Source organism: Rhinolophus ferrumequinum, chromosome 25 (assembly GCF_004115265.2).
Source record: "Rhinolophus ferrumequinum isolate MPI-CBG mRhiFer1 chromosome 25, mRhiFer1_v1.p, whole genome shotgun sequence".
NCBI lineage: Eukaryota > Metazoa > Chordata > Mammalia > Chiroptera > Rhinolophidae > Rhinolophus > Rhinolophus ferrumequinum.
This window is the reverse complement of record NC_046308.1, coordinates 8,765,530-8,785,761: the sequence shown is the minus strand read 5'-3', so window position 1 is coordinate 8,785,761 and position 20,232 is coordinate 8,765,530. Positions and strand designations below refer to the sequence as shown.

The 20,232-nt window shown below is 46.2% G+C and overlaps 1 protein-coding gene across 3 annotated transcripts in view; it reads left to right on the top strand.

Annotated features, from left to right (window-relative positions):
• TBX5 (T-box transcription factor 5) overlaps positions 1 to 11,390 on the top strand; it is a 47,524-nt gene extending 36,134 nt beyond the window's left edge. For 2 of the 3 annotated variants that reach the window (XM_033098056.1, XM_033098054.1), the window contains exons 8-9: positions 390 to 616; positions 9,271 to 11,390. In XM_033098056.1, coding sequence (XP_032953947.1) covers positions 390 to 616; positions 9,271 to 9,845 — 802 coding nt within the window. In that variant the 3' untranslated portion in view covers positions 9,846 to 11,390. The remainder of the gene's footprint in view (positions 1 to 389; positions 617 to 9,270) is intronic. The other variant, XM_033098053.1, reaches the window with a different exon arrangement.
• Positions 11,391 to 20,232: the final 8,842 nt, after the last annotated feature.

Below are 20,232 nucleotides of genomic sequence, written 5' to 3'. Positions count from 1 at the left end.
AGTTAAGTCTGAATGACTGCTCAGTTCTTCTAGTTTTTGAATTCAAAGACGTAGAATAGGTTGGAATATTGCAAAATGCCAAATGTGTTTATTGATCATTAAGAGGGGTTCTTACCTGGGGCTGCTCACTTACCTTTCTGAATATGTATAGAACTATTGATAAATTTACTTGCCTAATGTATAAGGCGTGAAAAGTTAGTGCCCAAACATATATATCCAAGGCATATGATGCACTTGAGTATAAATTGGCAGACTTTGCTCATCAGAGACCCTTTTCATTTCTCATTCTGTGAGTTTTCTGGTGAATTCTTTGACCCCCATGGTTCACTCAGCGCAGTGATCTGTATCAGGGCACCGATCAATGTTATTTCCCATCTTCTCTCTTTTAGTAAAGAATATCCCGTGGTTCCCAGGAGCACAGTGAGACAAAAAGTGGCCTCCAACCACAGTCCTTTCAGCAGTGAGCCTCGAGCTCTCTCCACCTCATCTAACTTGGGATCCCAGTACCAGTGTGAGAATGGTGTGTCCGGCCCCTCCCAGGACCTCCTGCCCCCACCCAACCCGTACCCACTGCCCCAGGAGCACGGTCAAATTTACCATTGCACCAAGAGGAAAGGTGAGTGTGACAACCCCTGCCCAACTTGCCTTTCTCTACTCCTTCTTTCCTTTCCTTGAAAAAAAAAAAAAGGACACAAAGCTACATTTATTTATTTAAAAAATGTAATCAATACAAAAATACATAGAGAGTGCAAGAAATCCAAACCATACCAGTAAAACTAAAGGCTCCCTCCACATGTCTCTCCCCCAGTTCTAGCCTCTTCCTTGGGGAAAACTTATTTTACATGTCCAGACCTATTTTATTCATTTACACATGTGCACACACACAAATAAAAATCGTTTTGTTTTTCCTTTTAACAGTTGATTTCATACTGTATTGATTTTGCAACTGGCATTTTTTTTTTTAAACTTCAGAATGTCATAGATTCTTGTAGATTCTTTTCGTGAACTGGAGCCTCCTCATTCTTTTTACCTGATGAAGAGGAAGTATTGCCTCAAAAGGATGAAGCAGAGTTTGTGTTGTCACTCTCACTAGCAGACAGGGAGGTTGCTTCATGTTCCTGGTTGTCTCACAAACCAAACTACAGGGAACTTCTTTCTAATTGGGAGTCCCTCTGAAGTTCATGTGCCAGGGTTTCTCCCAGGTGGATTCTGAGCTCTTCTTTCCTTTCCAGATCAAAATCAGCACCCCCCCCCCCCCGCTGCCGCCCCGCCACAAAATCACAACTGATTTTCTCTCCTTTGCATGCCCTCTTTCAATCTACTAGGCTGGTGTCTGAGACACTCATAGTTTCCTTTGCCCAATGAGAAATGGATGACTTTTCCTAAGTCACCTGAGTCCAAAGGGACTAGGTTAAGGAAGGAAATTTCTGCTGGCATGTTTTTCAAGCCAGAATCGAAGCAAAGCGAAGGTCACGGGCGGTGTGGTTGAGGTCATCTTACTAGAACATTTGCTTGGTGTGAGCTGCAAGCCTCTCTGTGCCTCAGTTTCCTGCTTTGTAAATGGTGCCAAGTTCCCTAGAGCACCTGATACTTATAGTAAGTGGTAGTTATGGTTGCCTAAGTGGCAGGTATCGCTCCAGAAAGCGAGTCCCAGGAGGAAGTGAAAGGGAGGCTGCTCGTTAGGTGATGGCTTGAGAAAACGGACCCCCATTTTGCAGGGGGAGAGGACCCTAGAGGCCAGTGTTTGTGCCTGTCGTCTTTAGAATTAGACAATGGGGATGAATCCTACCTTTGTCATTTGCAAGTTGTTATGATTAGGAACAAATTACGTAACCCCTCTAAGCCCCATTAAAAAAAAAATTTGTCAATTTGAGCCCATGATTGGACCTGCCTCAGAGGCTTGAGGTGAAGATGTCATGAAATCATGGTATGTCACGTGTTTAGCACAGGGTTGACTCAATAAGCCGTCACTGTTTTGCTCCAGCAGGCCCAAATCCTAATTTTAGAGTGGCCTGTCGTACCTCACGGCCTCAGGAGACAACACAATGCCTTTGGAAGTCCAGTGCCCAGTGTCTGGACCGTTACAAAAAGACTCACTCACGAGAATCAATGGGAATGGATGCTTTGGTGGCTTTCTCTGGAGCTGGGGTGACATGCGGAAACTAACAGTTTGACTCTTTGACATTTACTAATCTTGCATCTTGAGCGAGGGAAGAGCAGTCTCTGGTCCAAGCCTGGGTTGGGGAACTGACCTGGGTGAGGCTGAGGTTTCCAGACTTACCTGAAGCCCATCCAAGCTCCTTGGATCTCAAAGGCCTGAACAATATCAGCCCAACAGGCCCCCTGGCCCAACTCCCAGCACGTCTGCTGCCAGATGGGCTGGAGACCAGATGCCTGCAAACATGTCTGCCTCTTCAGGCACGAGCAGGGGTTAAGAATGTCTCACGGAACATAGGTCCCTGCATGGAAATTCTGTTTTCTATTATATCTAAGGGCGCCTTGCCTAGGTTCCAGACCTCAACCTTTTCGGTGGAGTAGGTGCTATTATTAACCCACTTTACAAATGGGGAAACTGAGGCTCAGAATAGTAAAATCCTGTGCTGGTGATTCTTGAAGGTGGAATTTGAACCCAAGCCTGGGCTGCAGACCCTGCCTGGGCCCCGAACCACCACTCGACACTGTTACCTTTGCTTATCAGCTACACTCTCAAAAAAATTTCAGTCTCCACTAGAGATCTGCTCTAGAGACTGGGTCAAATGTGCTGATTAACAGCTCACCAGGTTTGAATTAGGGAGCTCTGTCTATTAAATTAATGCCAGACCAAAAGAAGAGGAAAAAGAAGTTAAAAAGAATCAAGGCACTTTTTTAGATTCAATATTTATAGCAGCATCCTTGTAAGGGCGTTCCTGGAGGATGCAGTGGGAAGGCTTTGAATGCAAGACTGGTGAACCGCTTTCGATGACATGAGCCGTTGACTTTCACAGGGTCCTTTGTGAGATCTTTGAGTGTACTCAAGGTCAGTGTCAGATGGCCACTGGGGAAGCTGGAGTTGGTGACTGGCCCATTGCAGCACATCCCAGTAGCTGACACTTTCCAGCAGTGTGGCTCTGGGCAAGTTGCTTCAACTTGCTGAGCCTCAATTGCATTGTCTGTAAAATGGGGACAACCATAGTACTTACCCCGTGGGGGTGTTATAGCATGAAGTGAGATTATCCATGGAAAGCACCTAAAACAGTGCCTGACACATGGAAGTGTTCAGTGAATGTTAGCTAGCCGCGGTCCTGCAAGCTCACACTGTCCCAAACAGGTCAGATATTATAATTGTATAACATTTTTAGATGAAATGGTGATTGAATGCTAGAAAGGAAAGATGCAAAGTGCTAACAAATATCACACGGGTGTATCACATTAGAGTGGGGGATCAGGGAAGAATCTGAGCCGAGAGTAAGAGTTGGGTAGGAGAAGAAGGAGACGGTGGGTGTCCAGGCAACCACGTGTGCAGCCCCTTGGAAGATGGGATGGGGGTGGAGAAAAGGCCCGGGTGGCTGCAGCATAGTGAAGGGAAAGGGTAGGATGTCAGGCTATGAGAAAGGCAGGGGTCAGCCTGATGCCAGGCCTCGTGCGCTGTTTGAAGGACCTCAGATTTTATCCTGACACCGATGGGCAGCCGTCAGAGAGGTTCGAAGCCTTGAGTGACAGGATTAGGATTTTCCTGTGAAGCGGTCACTTTGCTGTGAGAAGGAGGGAGTGGATTTGACACCAGAGCTCTGTTGAGAGGCTGTTGCAGACTCTGCGGCGTGAGCTGATGGTGGCTCAGACCAGGCAGTGGGGAGACGAGCTGGAGGTGTGGGTGGAATCAGGACTTAGTGAGTGGCTGGAGATACAAGGTGAAGAATTACCTCCTTTTCCCGATGTGGAAACTGAGGCTCGGCGGGATTGAGTGACTTGCCCAGCCTCACCCAGCTGGCGAGTGGCCCTGCCCCAAATCCACACCTCCATCTGTGCCCTCGGGGTACACGGCATATGCACCCTGCAGGACACCTTTCACCTTTCCAGAAACCTCTGTCCTTCTCACCTCCCTCCGCCCCCAAATGAAAGCTCCCCGGGACAGGGAACATTCCAGCCAAGCTCTGTCTGTCCTGCCTGCCTCGGAGGAGACTAGAAAAAGCAATTCATCATCAGCCTCCATTGTAAAGTGATAAGGAATCTGCGGAGGTTTCCTTCCAGTTTGGGATTCTCGTTAAGTGATAACTCCATGGGTGGCTTTCCCCTCGGCCTCTGCCCGCCCCACTCACTATCTGACTTCCCCTCATTGTCTGTCTCCTTTCCAACGAGCCCAGCAGGCTGGTGCAATGAGATGTCAAAGGGCTAGGCAGGCCAGAGGGCTCCCTGTGTTTGGACCCAGCTGTCTCCAAACTATCTATCCCGATGGATGAGAAGGGGTTTTATCAATGCCACTCAATCACAGCCAGGACCCCGGGGCCTGGGAGAGCACTTGTCTGTCTTTCTTTCTCCCTCCCACTCAGGCAACCCCTCCCTACCCCATTAGAAACCCAAGGTGACCCAAATAAAGATTTTAGCAAAGCCATGTACAACATTGGGTATTCTAGAGGAAGTCAGAGGTGGGAAGGGAAGGGGAATTGGATATAGTAAAGGGTTTCGCAGGGGCATTTCAGTCCTGTGTGCTTTTTAGAGCCATTTTATATTGCTTTCTTCACTGGACCCTCACTGGGATCGTTGAGCAAGGGGAGATGCCCTCCATCCCCGTTTTGCAGTGAGTAAGCAGAGGACTCAGAGGTTAGGTTAGATTGTCAAGGTTATGTGGCTGGTGAGTGGCAGATCGGGGATGTACTCATCAAAAAAGTGTTGACTGAGCACTTACTTTGTACTGGGCACTGTGCTGGGCGCTTGGGATATAGAGAGGGCAAGATGGCAGAGGTCTCTGCTCTCAGGAAACTTGCATATCACTGGGGGAGACAGATAGATAGTAAGCAAGTAAATAAATGTAATGGCTTCAGATAATGGCTAAGTGAGACCTGAACTGGAGTCCTTTGATTCCCAATCAAGGATATTCCCACAATACCGTTCCAGTCCTTTCTACTTAAAACTAAGAGCTAAAATCCATCCATCCATCCATCCATCCATCCATCCATCCATCCATCCATCCATCCGTCGGTCCGTGTCCGTCTGTCCATCCACCCACCCATCTATCTATCCTGTTTTTTGAACAAGAGTATCACAAAAGCTGAAAGGCTAGTGCCATCTAGCAGAAAGATCACTGCTTGGTGAGTCAGAAGACCTGAATCATAGTTCCACCTCTGACTTGCTGAAGGTCACTCTGTGAAGCAGAGGCTGCTCACCATTCCACCTCCAGGGTCTCTGTCTGAATGAATTCAATCGCCAAGGGAAATGGCCCATTTGGGAATGGTGACAATATGTGCTCAATGGGATATGTGATTTGAAAGCAGCTCTGTGAGTGTTCCAGCTCTGGAATCCACCCAAATGCCTTGACGTATTGGAAGACCATGCCAGAGCTATCCGTCCAATCTTCCAAGGGGGAAAAGAGGTGAAATAACCCAGGTGATTTAGACAGCTAAGATTTAAACACTTCACGTGCAAGGAAGATAGACAGAAGCTAGACTGCACTTATTGTTACCTCAATTCCTACATGAAATGTTGGTGTGATCCTCATGTACAGTCAAGAACTGACGTTGGAATGGTCCCAGTGGTTCGTCCAAGGTCACATAGCCAGTGAGAGCCAGAGACATAACTCTGTGCCCTAAAATCTGTGTTCTGGATTCATCATTACAGCCACTTTTTCCAGAACCCATAGCATCCAGAAAATGCAAGGAACCAGGGTTTTTCCCAGTGCTATGCTGTGATTGGTGGTCAGAATCAGGAAGAGCTTTACTGCTCTCCGAGATATGCCGTTGGGTTCAGGACCACACATAATACACACATCTCTGAAACTGAGCTGTGGCCTCATCTCACCAAGCGCTTGACACGTGACTATGGCCCCTTCCCCAACTGTGGGAGGTAAACAGTACTTGGCTGGGAGAGAAGTCTTTGCTGTTGATCAGTTAGCGGGCTCCCCATGAAAAGAAACCGAACCATAACCAAAATCAATGCAGAGATTACATCCAAAGCATTTATCACAACCTGAAATTTGGATGCTTGCGTTGGAATTTCTTTACAATGTGGTGAGGTTCGAGAGGAATTTGAGAATGCTCAGGACCTGCTTTCATCAATGAGCCAGCATCTAGCTTCTCTTAGGACTCTGCATCAGATCTTCGGGGTATTAAAGACTGGAATGTGTAATTTTACGATTTTCCAAAATGGGCTCCAGCCCTTTTCATATTATTCTTCCTTTTTTACTTGTAACAAATCTGGAAAGGGATCAGAAACTCGGGAATGGTTAGTTTGCCTTATTTTTTTTTTTTTTCTCTTGCCAAGGGTACCCTGCAGCTGTACTTTCTCTTATTGAAAAGGGGAACGCCCTGGTTAAATGGAAAACCCGAAGGTTCCGATTCCAGCGACAATGGAAAGATTCAGATTTATGGATCTGGGGGTGGAAGGAAGAATGGAGGGGAGGAACCAAGGGAGGAAGTGACGAGGACAAAAATAGTTGAGTGTAGCAATGTCTTCAAGACGCTAACGGAACGGTCAGTGGAAAGGTGAACTATGTGGTCACTGGCTCTTCTGGATGTCTTCAAACATCTGGCATGACGTAGACAGAACACCTGGAAGAGTGACTGCATTTTTCACTTTTTTTTTTTTTTTTTTGGACAAATGTTTGGGCATCCTATGGGTCCCAGATGTGTCCCAGAAAGAGTCTAGCTGGAAATAAATTTGCTCCCTGTTCGCTGGGTAAAACTTTAGCATAGATGTGTTTTGTTTGGGAGATTTTTGACTTCCCCTGTGGGTGTCACTCAGAGAATGATACAAATGGAGGTGTTGGGTGGAACCCACACTCAGGCTACCCTACCTCTGCTGGGGAGCTGTTTTATAATCCAGTCCAAAGTCAAAGGGTTTCCTGTGAGGGAAATGACTACCTTGGAGCTTTATATTTGAGGACCACCTCCAAAGTACAGAGGGTCAGCATCCACACTCACTGCTTGGGGTAGGATGGAGAGGGGCCAAGGCCGTGCGCTGTCAACAGCAGGACCGTGACAACCTGTCCACCACTCCGTGGCCAGCACCCGGCACAGGACCTGGCACTTGGTAGGGTCTCATACATATCTGTTGGGTGCCTGGGTGAGTGGCATTGCATGATAGGTGTCTAGAGAGCTGGCAGCAAGCTGTGGCAGGCAGAGCCAGTCAGACCTAGCTTTGATGTCAGCCTCTGCTCCTTCCCAGTTGTGAGACCTTGGGTAGGTCACTTTCCTGAGCCTCCATTTCTGCCTCTGTGAGCCAGGAGTGAGAGGAGCCACCTTGAGGAATTATTATGAGATTAGAGTAAGGTCGCTTAAGAGGTCCTCAATAAATAATAGCTATTATTTCCTCCATCACTGAGTCCCACACCCTCCGCTCACAGCGTCAACCATCATGGTGAGTGGCGGGAATGTCCCAGTGTTTCATTTTCCTTCACACCCCCTAAAGACAGACAGATTTCTGAACATGTATTGATTAGAAAGAGATTGGAAGGTGAGGAAAGAAAATCTCCAGTTTGGGGGTGGAATTCTAGCTAAGCAATGAATCTGAGTTGTGGTTTACACCTTGGGTAGGGATGGCCAAGTTTTGCTTCCCCTGAAGGATATACCTGGAGGTGTGTTATTCCAGATGGGTCTGCTGTGAGACTGCCTGGTGGTGGTATCTTTGCTCAAGAGCTGCCGTTAATGATGTCACGTCAGGAGATTTACACGCTCGATCTTATTTAATTCTTAGCTGTCCAGTGGAAGAAGAATTACTAATTCCGATTCAGAGATAATGAAAGTAAGTCTCTGCTCAGGTAGAAGCTAATGTCGCACAGATAGTAAGTCAAAGAGCCATATTCAAACCCAGATGTGTCTAGACTTCTTAATCTGGATTTTAGGGAGTGCTTGGATTTTAGGGAAGTTGTGTGCACGTACAAGTCTCCCAACTTTGTGTTTCAGTGTATTTTTCTAGGGGAGAGCCCAGCACTGTTGTTAGTTCCCAAAGGGGTCAGCGACCCCAAAGTGGTTAAGCATGACCCCCTTTCGGGGACAGAACTGTGTCCACTGCCCTACACTGGAACTAAGGGAGTGGCCTGCCCAGTAGAACAACAGTGACGCATTCATTTGTACTGACTCAGATGTTAACTAGGCACTTGCTTGCGTAATCAGGAAAGGATTTGAGGATTCATTCGAGCTCCCGTCTGTTTGTCCATCCATCCTTCCATCCATTGCACAAATCTTTATTGCGTGTCCTCTTTAGACACGTCCGTGTCTCCTTTGTAAAATGGGATAATACTAGAACCCGTAGGGTTGTTGTGAAAAGTAAATGGGTTATCTCGTGGAGAGTACTTGGAACAGTGCCAGCGAGAGTAAACACTCTGTATTGTGTTTATTGTTATGTTGGTCCTATCATTAATTTTGTTCCTAGGGATGAGCTAGGTTCTGGGAATGTAGTGATGGAGAATACGGACAATGTCCTGCCTTTGTGGACTTTATATGCCCGGGAGGAGGAAAGACAATAACAAAGATTCTTCTTTATTGAGTGTTTCCTTCTACCGAGCTCTGGACTAATATACAGTCTCCCTTTTCATTCTCAATAATTCCCTTTATAGAAAAATGCTATTATTACCCTTTCCATTTTGCAGATAAACTGAGCTCAGAAAGGTCAAACTGTTTGCTTAAAACTCCATAGCCCCAAGGTCTTTTTTAAAAAAAAATTTTTTTTAACTTTAAATTTAATTTTATTTTATTGGGGAATATTGGGGAGCAGTGTGTTTTTTCCAGGACCCATCAGCTTCATGTCAAGTCGTTTTCAATCTAGTTGTAGGGGGCGCAGCTCAGCTCCAGGTTAAGTTATTGTTTACAATCTAGCTGTGGAGGGCGCAGCTCACTGGCCCATGTGGGAATTGAACCGGCAACTTTGGTGTTACGAGCAGTGTGCTCTAACCACTGAGCCGACCAGCTGTCCTAGCCCCAAGGTCTTAACGGTGACAGTCCACCTCTTTGTATCAGAATGGAAGTTGGCGCTAATCATCTAGCCTTGAGCCTCAGGCCTTTAGCCACATGGCCGTCGCTGCCTTTAGTTGTGGGGTGGCTGGTCTTGGCCTCATTGGTCTCTATCCTCCTGTCTCAGCAGATGAAGAATGTTCCACTGCAGACCATCCCTATAAGAAGCCCTACATGGAGACATCGCCTAGTGAAGAGGACCCCTTTTATCGCTCCGGCTATCCTCAGCAGCAGGGCCTGAGCGCCTCCTACAGGACAGAGTCAGCCCAGCGGCAGGCCTGCATGTATGCCAGCTCTGCGCCGCCCAGCGAGCCGGTGCCCAGCCTGGAGGACATCAGCTGCAACACGTGGCCCAGCATGCCTTCCTACAGCAGCTGCACGGTCACCACCGTGCAGCCCATGGACAGGCTACCCTACCAGCACTTCTCTGCTCATTTCACCTCGGGGCCTCTGGTCCCCCGGCTGGCTGGCATTGCCAACCATGGCTCCCCACAGCTCGGAGAGGGAATGTTCCAGCACCAGACCTCCGTGGCCCACCAGCCTGTGGTCAGGCAGTGTGGGCCTCAGACTGGCCTGCAGTCCCCTGGCGGCCTCCAACCATCTGAGTTCCTCTACTCTCATGGCGTACCACGGACCCTGTCCCCACACCAGTACCACTCCGTGCATGGGGTTGGCATGGTGCCAGAGTGGAGTGAGAATAGCTAAAGCAAGGCCTTCTTCCTAACAGACATTCGCTAGAGAGAGGAGGAGTGAGAGAGCGGGAGAGAGGGAGAGAGACGGCAGCAGAGAGAACCCCACGGACAAGATTCTTCACTTCACCCAATGTTCACGTCTGCACTCGAGACCCCCTAGACACTGATCTAATCAGTAGCTTGAAACCACAATTCAAAAAATGTGACTTTGTTGTTTCTTCTCAAAACTTAAAAAACAAACAAAAAAAAGATAAGTCCCATCCCCACACGACCACCACATTCCTCAGCCGGCCACGTTCACACCACCTCCAGATGTCCTCCCTGATTCCTTCTTTTGGTCTCCAGAAAGTCTGGCCTCATCGAGTGTTTTATCCTAATACGGAGTCTTTTCCTGTCTTGGTGTTAATGTTGACATTGTTATATAATAAATAATAATATATTTTTTTCTTTCAAGTTTCTTAACGGGACCCAGTCCCTTATTTTGGGGGTGGTCTGAGGCAAGTACGTTTCAAAGTACATATGTGTGGGGTTCCCTTCATATATACCACCCCTAAAACCTAAATTCGCCACCTTCCCCTTGACTAAGAAATTACCTACCTCTGCCATGTGATGTTTCTGAAAAGGTTCCCTACGTCCCAGCTTTTCTCCAATTGTGTCCTGTCTTCCTCATCATCACGGAGCCCCGCGTTGCCTTCTAGTGGAGTCAGGATAACGTTGGACTCCATCTGGCATCATATCTTACTCAGCCCTCCTGTCTTCCCAGCTCTGGGTCTTTCCAGCCATCTGTCGCTAAAACGTGGCCTATAGCTTCCTGGCCGGAAAGCTTGCTTTGAAAAACTTAAAAAGCCCTGGTTTACATGCGGGCCGAACTGTGATAAGCAAGGAGCAAGCTCTGTGCTGACAAGAGTTGTGAAAAAGCCAAAATAAATATTCGTCCTGATAAAAAACAAAGCCAGCCCCCAGCCTCCAAACCTCTGTTGCTGACGACCCAACTGGATGCAAAACAAAATCCACAATTCCTAAAGAAGAGGCAAGACTTGCTGACCCATTCGTTCTCTCCAAAGAAATCGCCAAACGCCGACACGAAACTGTGGTTATGGAAAGCAGAAAACAGTATAAAAAAAGTGTGTAAGTAAAACGTTATTGCAGGGTTCTTCAGATGTAATATTTTACTGGTACTATTTATTTATAAATAGGAGTTCTAATTAAGTAATAACATGAAATGAAATCCAGCATGGGAGCTGGCCAAGAGCTTTTAATTTTATTGATACTCAAAACCAAGTTTGCGTTCTTTTTTTTTTTCTTTCGAATGTGCTTTGCTTTCTTGATGAAAAAAAAATTTTTTTTTTAACTGACCCTAATAAAGAGAACAGGGTAATATGCGAGGCTGAGTATGTCCAAGTCCGTGAGAGTGTGTGAGTATATGTTTCTATGTGAGTGTCTTCAAGCGATTATGTCTTTTTTATGTTGCTAAGGGGGGAGGGTGAGAATTCAGTACTCGTTTCGTATATTTGTGTGCCAATTAATGCCTAATAAATACCATGTGCTTAAAAAAGTACAAGGGACTTGAACACCCATTTTTTTTCCTGTTCTTTCTACTGACTGAAGAGAAGGGGAATTTCGTGGAGCAAATGAGCCCATGATGTCTGGCAGGTGAATTTTTCACGCCATCTGCTCTCTCCTGCTTGTTTTGAGGTATTTAGAATCCTTGCACTTGAGTGTGACAGAGCTGAATATATTTATTCACTGGCTTATATCCCTGGAACGGAGTTATTTGCTTTCATTGAATTTGTGTCAGCATTGGGGAGAAAAAAATCATCAGGAATTCCACCTGATCAAAAAATGGTATCAGTCACTCTATATGTAACATCCAATACTTGGTTTTCTGAAGAACCTCTTCCTTTGAATTAATTGCCGGAATCAAGTGTTTTAGAGATCCCAATGCAAACAACTTTATTGACCATCAATGGATATTTACTTAAAACCCACAAATTTAGGATTTGTGAGTTGGTCCTATATAATACATATGGGGCAGAACACAGAGGAGCAAATGGTGAGTAAATGAGTCCTGCTTAAAAAAAACCAAAAACTCAATTGTAAAGAACCATCAATATGTCACATCCCTTGAAATAGGAATAACTGGCGTGTTGATTACAAATTGTTCATTTAATCATATCTCCCTGGGATCTTTCCTAATCCAAGAATTCCCCGAGAAGTGTGAATTAATTATACAGAAATGACAATTTGGCTTTTTTTCCCAAGTACAATGGAAAAACTAGGTCAATGGCCTTTCTGTTCCCACAGAGAATTAATTAGTAAAGGTTCACTGGATAACTTCTGACTGTACTCTAAATAGATATTTTTTCTGACGGGTTAAAGAAAAAAAGGTTACTTTTGAACAAATTACCTTCCAAATGAATTGGCCAGTGATACAAGGTAGTCTTAGTCTTGCATAAGAACGTGACAAGAATACCGATTTAATGCCCCAGCAGGCAAACCATTGCCACCCTTAGAAAGTCATTACAAACTGGTTCACAACGAGTTTCATAAGTCATAGAAGAGATACTCTCATTCTGTAACAGATGCAAGTTGACCTCTTTGGGTCCCAAACAAGGGCGACAAAAGCAGACATGGTGATGGGGGAATGAGATGTTGGTCCAGGAATGTGCATTGATCCCCCCGTCTGCATTCCTTCATTTATTCAGCAAGCGTGTGTTCAGGTCCCACTTTACTCACTGAGGACCTACTGCTCGCACTCGGCTCTTTTCCAGTTATTCCCACAGCTGCAGAGGACAGACTGGATTTGTGAGCTGGTAGGCTGTTTTGTTCTTGGGAGAAGTGTGTTACAGTACCTTCCTGGCTTCCTGCTCCAACACTGAACACTTTAGAGTGGGACTCAGAGTTATGGGGCAGAAGGATCACCAGAACTTTCAGAGATTCAGATCATTAGTTTTCTTGAGCTCAGAGAGGTTGGCAACACGCCCCAACATCACACAGCTGCTGTGTGACAGAGCTCAGCACGCAGCCTACGCGTTCCAGCCTTTCTAAATTGAGATATTCTATCAGCTTCAAAGGGCTCTGGGAGGTTTAAGTGAGATCGTATCTGTGGCAATGCCCAGTAAAGTAACGAACACAGTAGATGTATATTTTAAAAATAATGATACTTCTTGCTAATGAGAAAATAGGAAATGTCATAAACCGCCCGTTGGAATGAATATAGATAAACCTTTCGGGAGGAGAGTTTGGCAAACTATATTCACAGCCTTAAACTAGTGCCAATCATTTAATCTGATAATTCCACTTTGGGGAATTGGTCCTAAGGAAATAATCAGGGATGTCCATAAGTATTTCTTTTCTGGGAAGTTCATCATGATTTTCTTAAATCATAAGAAACCGGAGACAGCCTTATTATCCAATAATATGGGGTTGGTTAAACGAATCAGTGTACGCTCATACAATGGCATACCATATGGATATTAAAAACACGCTTGTGAAAATGACTTGAAGATGATATTTAAGGTAAATTATGGGTAAAGAAGCCGGTTACAAGTAACATGGGCAACAGCTTCCCAGTTTTATCAAATGCACCTGCATTCTTCACGCTCAGGGAGCGGGGGAAAAACCCCAGTGAGGCTGTCCAACCCAAAAATAACCGTGGAGGGACTGTGAGTGTTTACCTGTGTGTGTGTCTGTCCCTGGGCAGTTCTCATTTCTTTTTTTGTTACGAAGATGAAGGATCTTTGTGACTAGCAATAGAATTAGTAAGATAAAGCCTAGTTCATTGTTTGGCCATCGATAAAATCGAGTTTGTGAGGACGATGGGGCACCCTGTTCTCTTTTGAGGACGAAGGGACGGCCATCCATTAAGGAGCAACACCGGTCTGGTCAGTGACAGACCTGGGTCCCTGTGCCAGTCGGCTGATGGCTGATCACGGGATGTTCTACCTCAGAAGCCGGGAGACGCCTGGATGCTTCTCTCTGTCTCCCATTTCTGGGACGGCTGCTTGCTTTCTTACTCCTCTTGAGGGGTTGGGCTATTGTCATGGGGTGAACTATTATTCTCTTGTGTCCACACACACACACACACACACACACACACACACACACACGCACACACACACACACGGAATAAGGCAGTTGTAAGAATCTCACCTTTGTTCTCTACCTGACCTGGCTTATAAAATTCACTTTGCCACTTACTGTTTCTGTGACCTTGGGCACATCACGTAACTGCTTTAACCCTCCATTTAATCATCTAGGAAATGAGGATCCTCACCCCAGAGAGTTAGTCTGTGAAGATTCAATGAGAGCGTGCGTCTCAAGTGCTGAGCACAGGTGCCTGGTGTAGAGGAAAGGCTCCTTGACTGTTAGCTGAGAAAAAGGTTAATTAGTGTTGGCGATTATTACTGTTACGACTGTTCCTGCCTTTCTTCTCCTCGTGGTCTTGTTGGGAAACCTGCCCCAGGGTCTTCTATTATTTTTATAATAGACTTAAGCTCATTGGGGGTTATGAAAACATCGCAACTATCATCATCATCACCTCCAACAATAACGAAAACACAGCCTTCCACGCACGCACCATCTCAACGATGATTTAAACAGCCGGCTCTGTAAGAGACAGCCTGGATCCTCTGTAACAGCCAAGAGGGGACAGAACTCTCTACATCCCGAAAGGCTGACAATCCAGCGTCCTTTCTGACCTCAGGATGCATTCCCAAATCTCTGTCAAAAGCAGCCACTCATGTTAAATCTACTGAATATATTAATTTTATAAACTTGGAACCTGTTCCTAGAACTGTGGGTGTTGGGGCTGGGAGACAGCCGGGAGTGCCCTTTTAATATTTTACCGATGTACCCCCTGCTATTGATATCAGTAGCGGAACTAGTAATAACAGCTTTCATTTATTGACCACATCCTATGTGCTGGTCTCTATACCAAGCAGGATATTACAGGACCCCATTACTGCGAGGTAGGGACCAATCTGATCCCCATGATACAAATGAGGAAGCATCTTGGCAGAGAGGTTAGGTGACATATCCAAGGTCACCCTGCTTGTGAGTGGCTCGGCTGCCATTGCATGCTGCCAGCTCCTGAATTAGCAGATGGGCAGATCTGTATCACCTCTGCCCTTTCCCATGGGCCCAGGAGAGGAGAGGGGGGAACAGGGGGAGACAGGCAGCTGGAGTGTGCTAGGGCAGTTTCTGTGCCTTCAGGTGGCGAGTCCTTGGAGCGTTCAACCTCCAGAAAAGTGTAGGAGGTTTTGTGACTTTGTGGCTGAAGGCTGATGGCCTCAAAAGGGCAAGTCCTTTTGGCTTCCTGGTCATGAATGCCCAGCTAACCCTCTAGCATGGGAGCAAGTTCTTCAGATCGCAAGCCTCAGTCTCCACCTCTGTAAAGTGGGGATAATCAGATCTGCCTCGCAAGCCTAGACTAGGGATTAAAGGAGAGAGTTCACAGTATACGCCCAGCAAGGCACCTGCATAGTTAATAAACAGAGGCTGAAGAACAGATCTAAGGGTGACGTGATCTTCTTAGAAGGCTTTGCTGTACCCAAGACCAGTGGGGAGAACCCCTTCTTTCCTTAACACTCATCACAGCTCAGCCTTCTTCGTTAACTGCAGGCCTTTCCTGGGACCAGGAGGCAGGAACGATCCAGTCTTGTCTGCTTATATTTTCATTTCGAAGGCGTTCATTAATTATGTCTGGAATCAATTCATAAAATGACTCAACTCAGGTGCTCATCAGAGGTCACGACTCGACGAGCAAGTCAAGGACACCCCTATTTCTTAAGGAGGGTTCTCTCTCCCGCATTGTGTGTAGTCTTGGTGGGCAGATGCTGTTTGCCCAGCGCTATCTCCCGGGCCCATTCTCCAGGTCACCTGCAGCTTTGGTGACCACACACACACACCAGCGACTTCCTGCTTCCAGTATCTGTGTCTCTCTGCTTGAAGTTCTTCTCTGGCCTCAGCTGTGTGCCTGGCTAGGGAATTAAGTAATGAGGGACAAATGTTGGTTTGTACATAACCCAGCTTCCTGTCCCCTTACTGGGACAATTTGGAGTATATTTTACACAGTCTCTCATAGGGGCTTCAGCAAGACAGTCCCAGTTGCTCACAGAGGTGACCTATCACTACCATACCTTTCACTGGCTTCTTTCCCTCTCTCATCTCATTTCCCACTCCCTCACCCGAATAAAACACTGCACCCCAATCCTTGTTTTAGGGTCTGCTGTGAGGAAAACCTAAGCTAAGAGAGTAAAGTTGTTAATCCATGAGTTTCCCCCCCTTAGAGAAGAGGGTGGGAATGCTTGACACAGGAAAGGCTTATTCTCTCCCTCTCTCCCTCCATCTCCAGCTCCAGCTCCAGCTCCAGCTCCAGCTCCATCTCTTCTCTATTTCTTCTGTTTCTCCCTCTCTCCCTCCATCTCCAGCTCCATCTCTTCTCTATCTCTTCTGTCTCTCCCTCCATCTCCACCTCCAGCTCCATCTCTTCTCTATCTCTTCTGTCTCTCCCTCCATCTCCAGTTCCAGCTGCAGCTCCATCTCTTCTCTATCTCTTCTGTCTCTCCCTCCATCTCTAGCTCCAGCTCCAGCTCCATCTCTTCTCTATCTCTTCTGTCTCTCCCTCCATCTCCATCTCCAGCTCCATCTCTTCTCTATCTCTTCTGTCTCTCCCTCCATCTCCATCTCCAGCTCCATCTCTTCTCTATCTCTTCTGTCTCTCCCTCCATCTCCACCTCCAGCTCCAGCTCCATCTCTTCTCCATCTCTTCTGTCTCTCCCCCAGAGGGAGAATCTTGAGTGGAGAAATAAACAGACTGAAACTGATGGTGCTCATCCATCTAATCTCTAACAAAATTCATTTTCAGTTCTTTCCATCTAGCTCCCCAAGATTGTCCCTTTATTATACTCATGGCTCTCCAGTCTGCCCTTCACCTCTGTGACTTCCCTTTCAAAGCTGCCATCCACAGTTGTATAGGATGCAACCCTCAAAGCACAACAGACACAATGGTAGTCTATCTGAATGTTGCCTCTGGGAGTTGTGCAGTGCACAGCATGTCCAACTGTTCATGGCAGCCCTGTACCACTGATACCTTTCATTCTTTTCTTTAAAAGAGCTGATAAAAACCTTAATATGGAAATAACTCAGATCTTCTGTTCTAGTTGTCTGCCTTCAGATAAGTGCCTTTCTAAACCATGGACACGAGGTAGTTGTAGTAGAGTTCGAATCCTGTTGGACCACCATTCAGGCATCCTTCGGGGTAAAGTCTGTCCCTGAAACGGGAGAAAAAAACCAGCTATCACACGAGGAACTTGAGGCAGAAGATTTGACTTTGCTTTCTCAATACCGAGGGTATAAAGGAGTTGAGCCTTATTTTCAAGGAACTTTTATACACTTGAAATAACTTAGCCAGAAGCCCAGCCATTGCCAGTAGTCTTTTCCAACTATGTTACCTGCCTCCTTTTCCTGGAGAAAAATACAGTTGAAGGGAAAGAAGGGGTGGGGAGGGAGAGAGAGAGAGAGAGAGAGAGAGAGCTAAGAAAAGCTTTTACATTGCTCTAATTTCTGAAACATAAAAGCCATTCTTTTAGAGTAAATCCATTTTTTCCCTGTGGCATTAAGGATAGAGAAATTCCTAGGAAAATAATTTGTCAAGTCCCGACTGATCAAAGATACATATGAAAGGACCCCACTTTTTTTCTTCCCAGGGAGAAAACCAGCCCCAGAATAAATCGGCGATTCATTTACTGACTGTCAGATAAAGTAGCACAATCCCCATCACAGCTTTAACTGGGACGGGACCAGAAGGAAGCAATTCTGTGCCCACCGAGTGTACAAGCTGGGGGTATGTTAGTGATTAGAGGGATCCTGGCCTGGGGGAGGCCGAGAGATATGACTCAGATTCGCAAATGCACCATAAATCTCCCTTTTATTCAAAATGTGTGTTTTATAGTCGTTTCCTGGCCAATTGCTGCCTTGAATAAATATATAACATATCTGGACTTAGCTTTTAGGCCCAGAGCTGGGGTTTGTCTGGAGGGCCAAATATTCTTGCTATTTCCAAGAGCTAGCAAAGAGCAAATAATGCAACTCTTCTTTCTCCCTGCCTCATCCGCCACATTCTACATCAAAAATAAAAACAGAGGTGGGTGCTAATCAGGCCAAGAAAAAACACCACCCACCCCTGGTCAGCTGAGCTAATTTCTTACATTCTTCAAACAGGCTGCCATTCCGCTGTCACCCTGACACCCCTCAACCAGGCACGCACCACGTAGTTGCAACTTCTGAAGGTCATTGACGGCATTTGGTTAGATCCACTGACTCAGATGTTTCGCTGAAAACCTTGGTTTGGAAGATCAAGGGTTTCCAAAATAATGTTTTTAGGAGATTTCCGTTTGTTCTTGAAACACTAGCCCCCAATCCCTTCCATCCCATTGTATTAAGGCTGCCACCTCCAGAGGTGGGAATGGGAGAAGACCAATGACTTTTTACACTCTTTTCTACCCCTTTACCAATTGAGTTTGAAGTTCAAGACCCAGCGTGCTTTTATAGCTCTGTTTATTGAGAGCTGATTATACGCTAAGCATTTTATATATGGAGGGTGCCAAAAAAATGTATACACATTTTAAGAAAGAAAAAAACTGTATTAAAATTGTAATATTCAATATATACCAATAATAAAAGATGAATACGAGTCATGTGTATACATTTTTGGGGGGCACCCCTGGTATTACCATGCATAGGCCCCAAACTTGTCTTTGAGCTTTTCAGAAATCGATGCAAAAATGGAGACCTACTCAGTGACAAGATTCCCAGTACAGCGCTGTGAGGTGTTCAGGAACCATTTTTATCCCTGTTTTACAGGTGAGCAAGTGGAGGCTCAGAGGGGTAGTCACTCCTCCAGGGTTTCAATATTGCAACAGACAAACCCTTTCACTTCTTCCATTCGCGATGCTGGGTTCTTGCAGTGTGTCCGACTACAAAGCCAAATGCCACGATCCCCGCCCTTCAATAAATCCCAGTCCCATGTATCATTAAATGTCTTATGTCGGGATTCCTGAGAGTTAGCGCAGAGCCCGGCAGGAAGTGGGTGCTCGGAGACTTTTTGTCAAATTCCCGAATTCCTGACAGGCTGGCTGATCTAAGCTGGAGAGAATGTTGATTTGATATATATGCCGACGTCCGTGAATACTCTCATGATCAGAGGAGATACCTGGGGACAGGAGAGTGCTCCATCTGGTACAGGCTTCAGGTTACAACGTCAAGTCAGGGTCTTGGTGTGGAGTGAAGATGATGAGAATGGAGACACGTGGGGTGACTCTACCTGTGGCAGAGCTGAATCAGGCTGCCTGCAATGGAACGCCACCTCTGCCACCTCTCTGCTAGGCCAAATCTAGGACACTTCTTCCACCTCCTGTACTCTGGTTTCTCCACCTATAAGATACTGACAAGAGGATTGTTTGTGAATTAAACCAATGAAGGCATAAGGAAAGATCTGTTTGCACAGCACCCAGCATGTAACAAACCCTCAGAAGACAACAATGACTACAGATGTTGTCTGTCTCCTGCCCATTTCCATAAAGACTCTTTGGCTGCAAAAATACATGCAACCCACAGACAACAACTCATAAAACAATAAAGCCAAGAGTGATTAGCACATATCAGTGAATTCCATTTGGTCTTGGGTGGCAGATGGTTTTTCCCAAAGTGTCCACAGCAATATTTTTGTCCTGTGTTGTCTTCCAGAACCGTCATCCTTCTCCAATCAAGAGGTGGAGTGTGATTCTGCCCCTTGATTACAGGCTGGACTTCGTGGCTTACTTCTGGCAAATAGAGTGGGTGCAGGGGTGGTGAGACTCCCCAGAACTCAGCACTGAGCTAAAACAGGCCAGGCTCAGGGTAGGGGACAGGTGGTGACCTGCTCAGTAGGAAAACCTCCCAAGGCTAGGTCATAAGAGGTGACACCACTTCCGCCTCACCTGTCCCTGAATTTTGATACGCGCTCTTGAAATGCAGCTGCCATGCTGTGAGGGAGCACAAACGAGCCCATGGGGAGAGCCCACTTGGACAGGAGCTGAAGCCCCCAGCGTAAAGCCAGCATTCACCCCTAGACGTCAAGTCATTCAGACTTCAAGTCATTCTGTCCCCAGCTCTTGATATCATGGTACAGCGATGGAGTGGCCCTGCCACACCCTCTCCGAATCACTGACCCCCAGGATCCAGAAGCATAAGAAAAAATTGGTTTACATCACGGAGTTGTAGGATGTTTTGATTCTTGGCCTTCAGAACTGGAACATCCTGTGTAGTTCATAGAAGTATATTTGGCTCTGAGCTTCCTCGCTGCCAAAACAAGGAGAGAATTATAGTCAGTTACAAGGGCCCAAAGAGTTCGCAAAAGA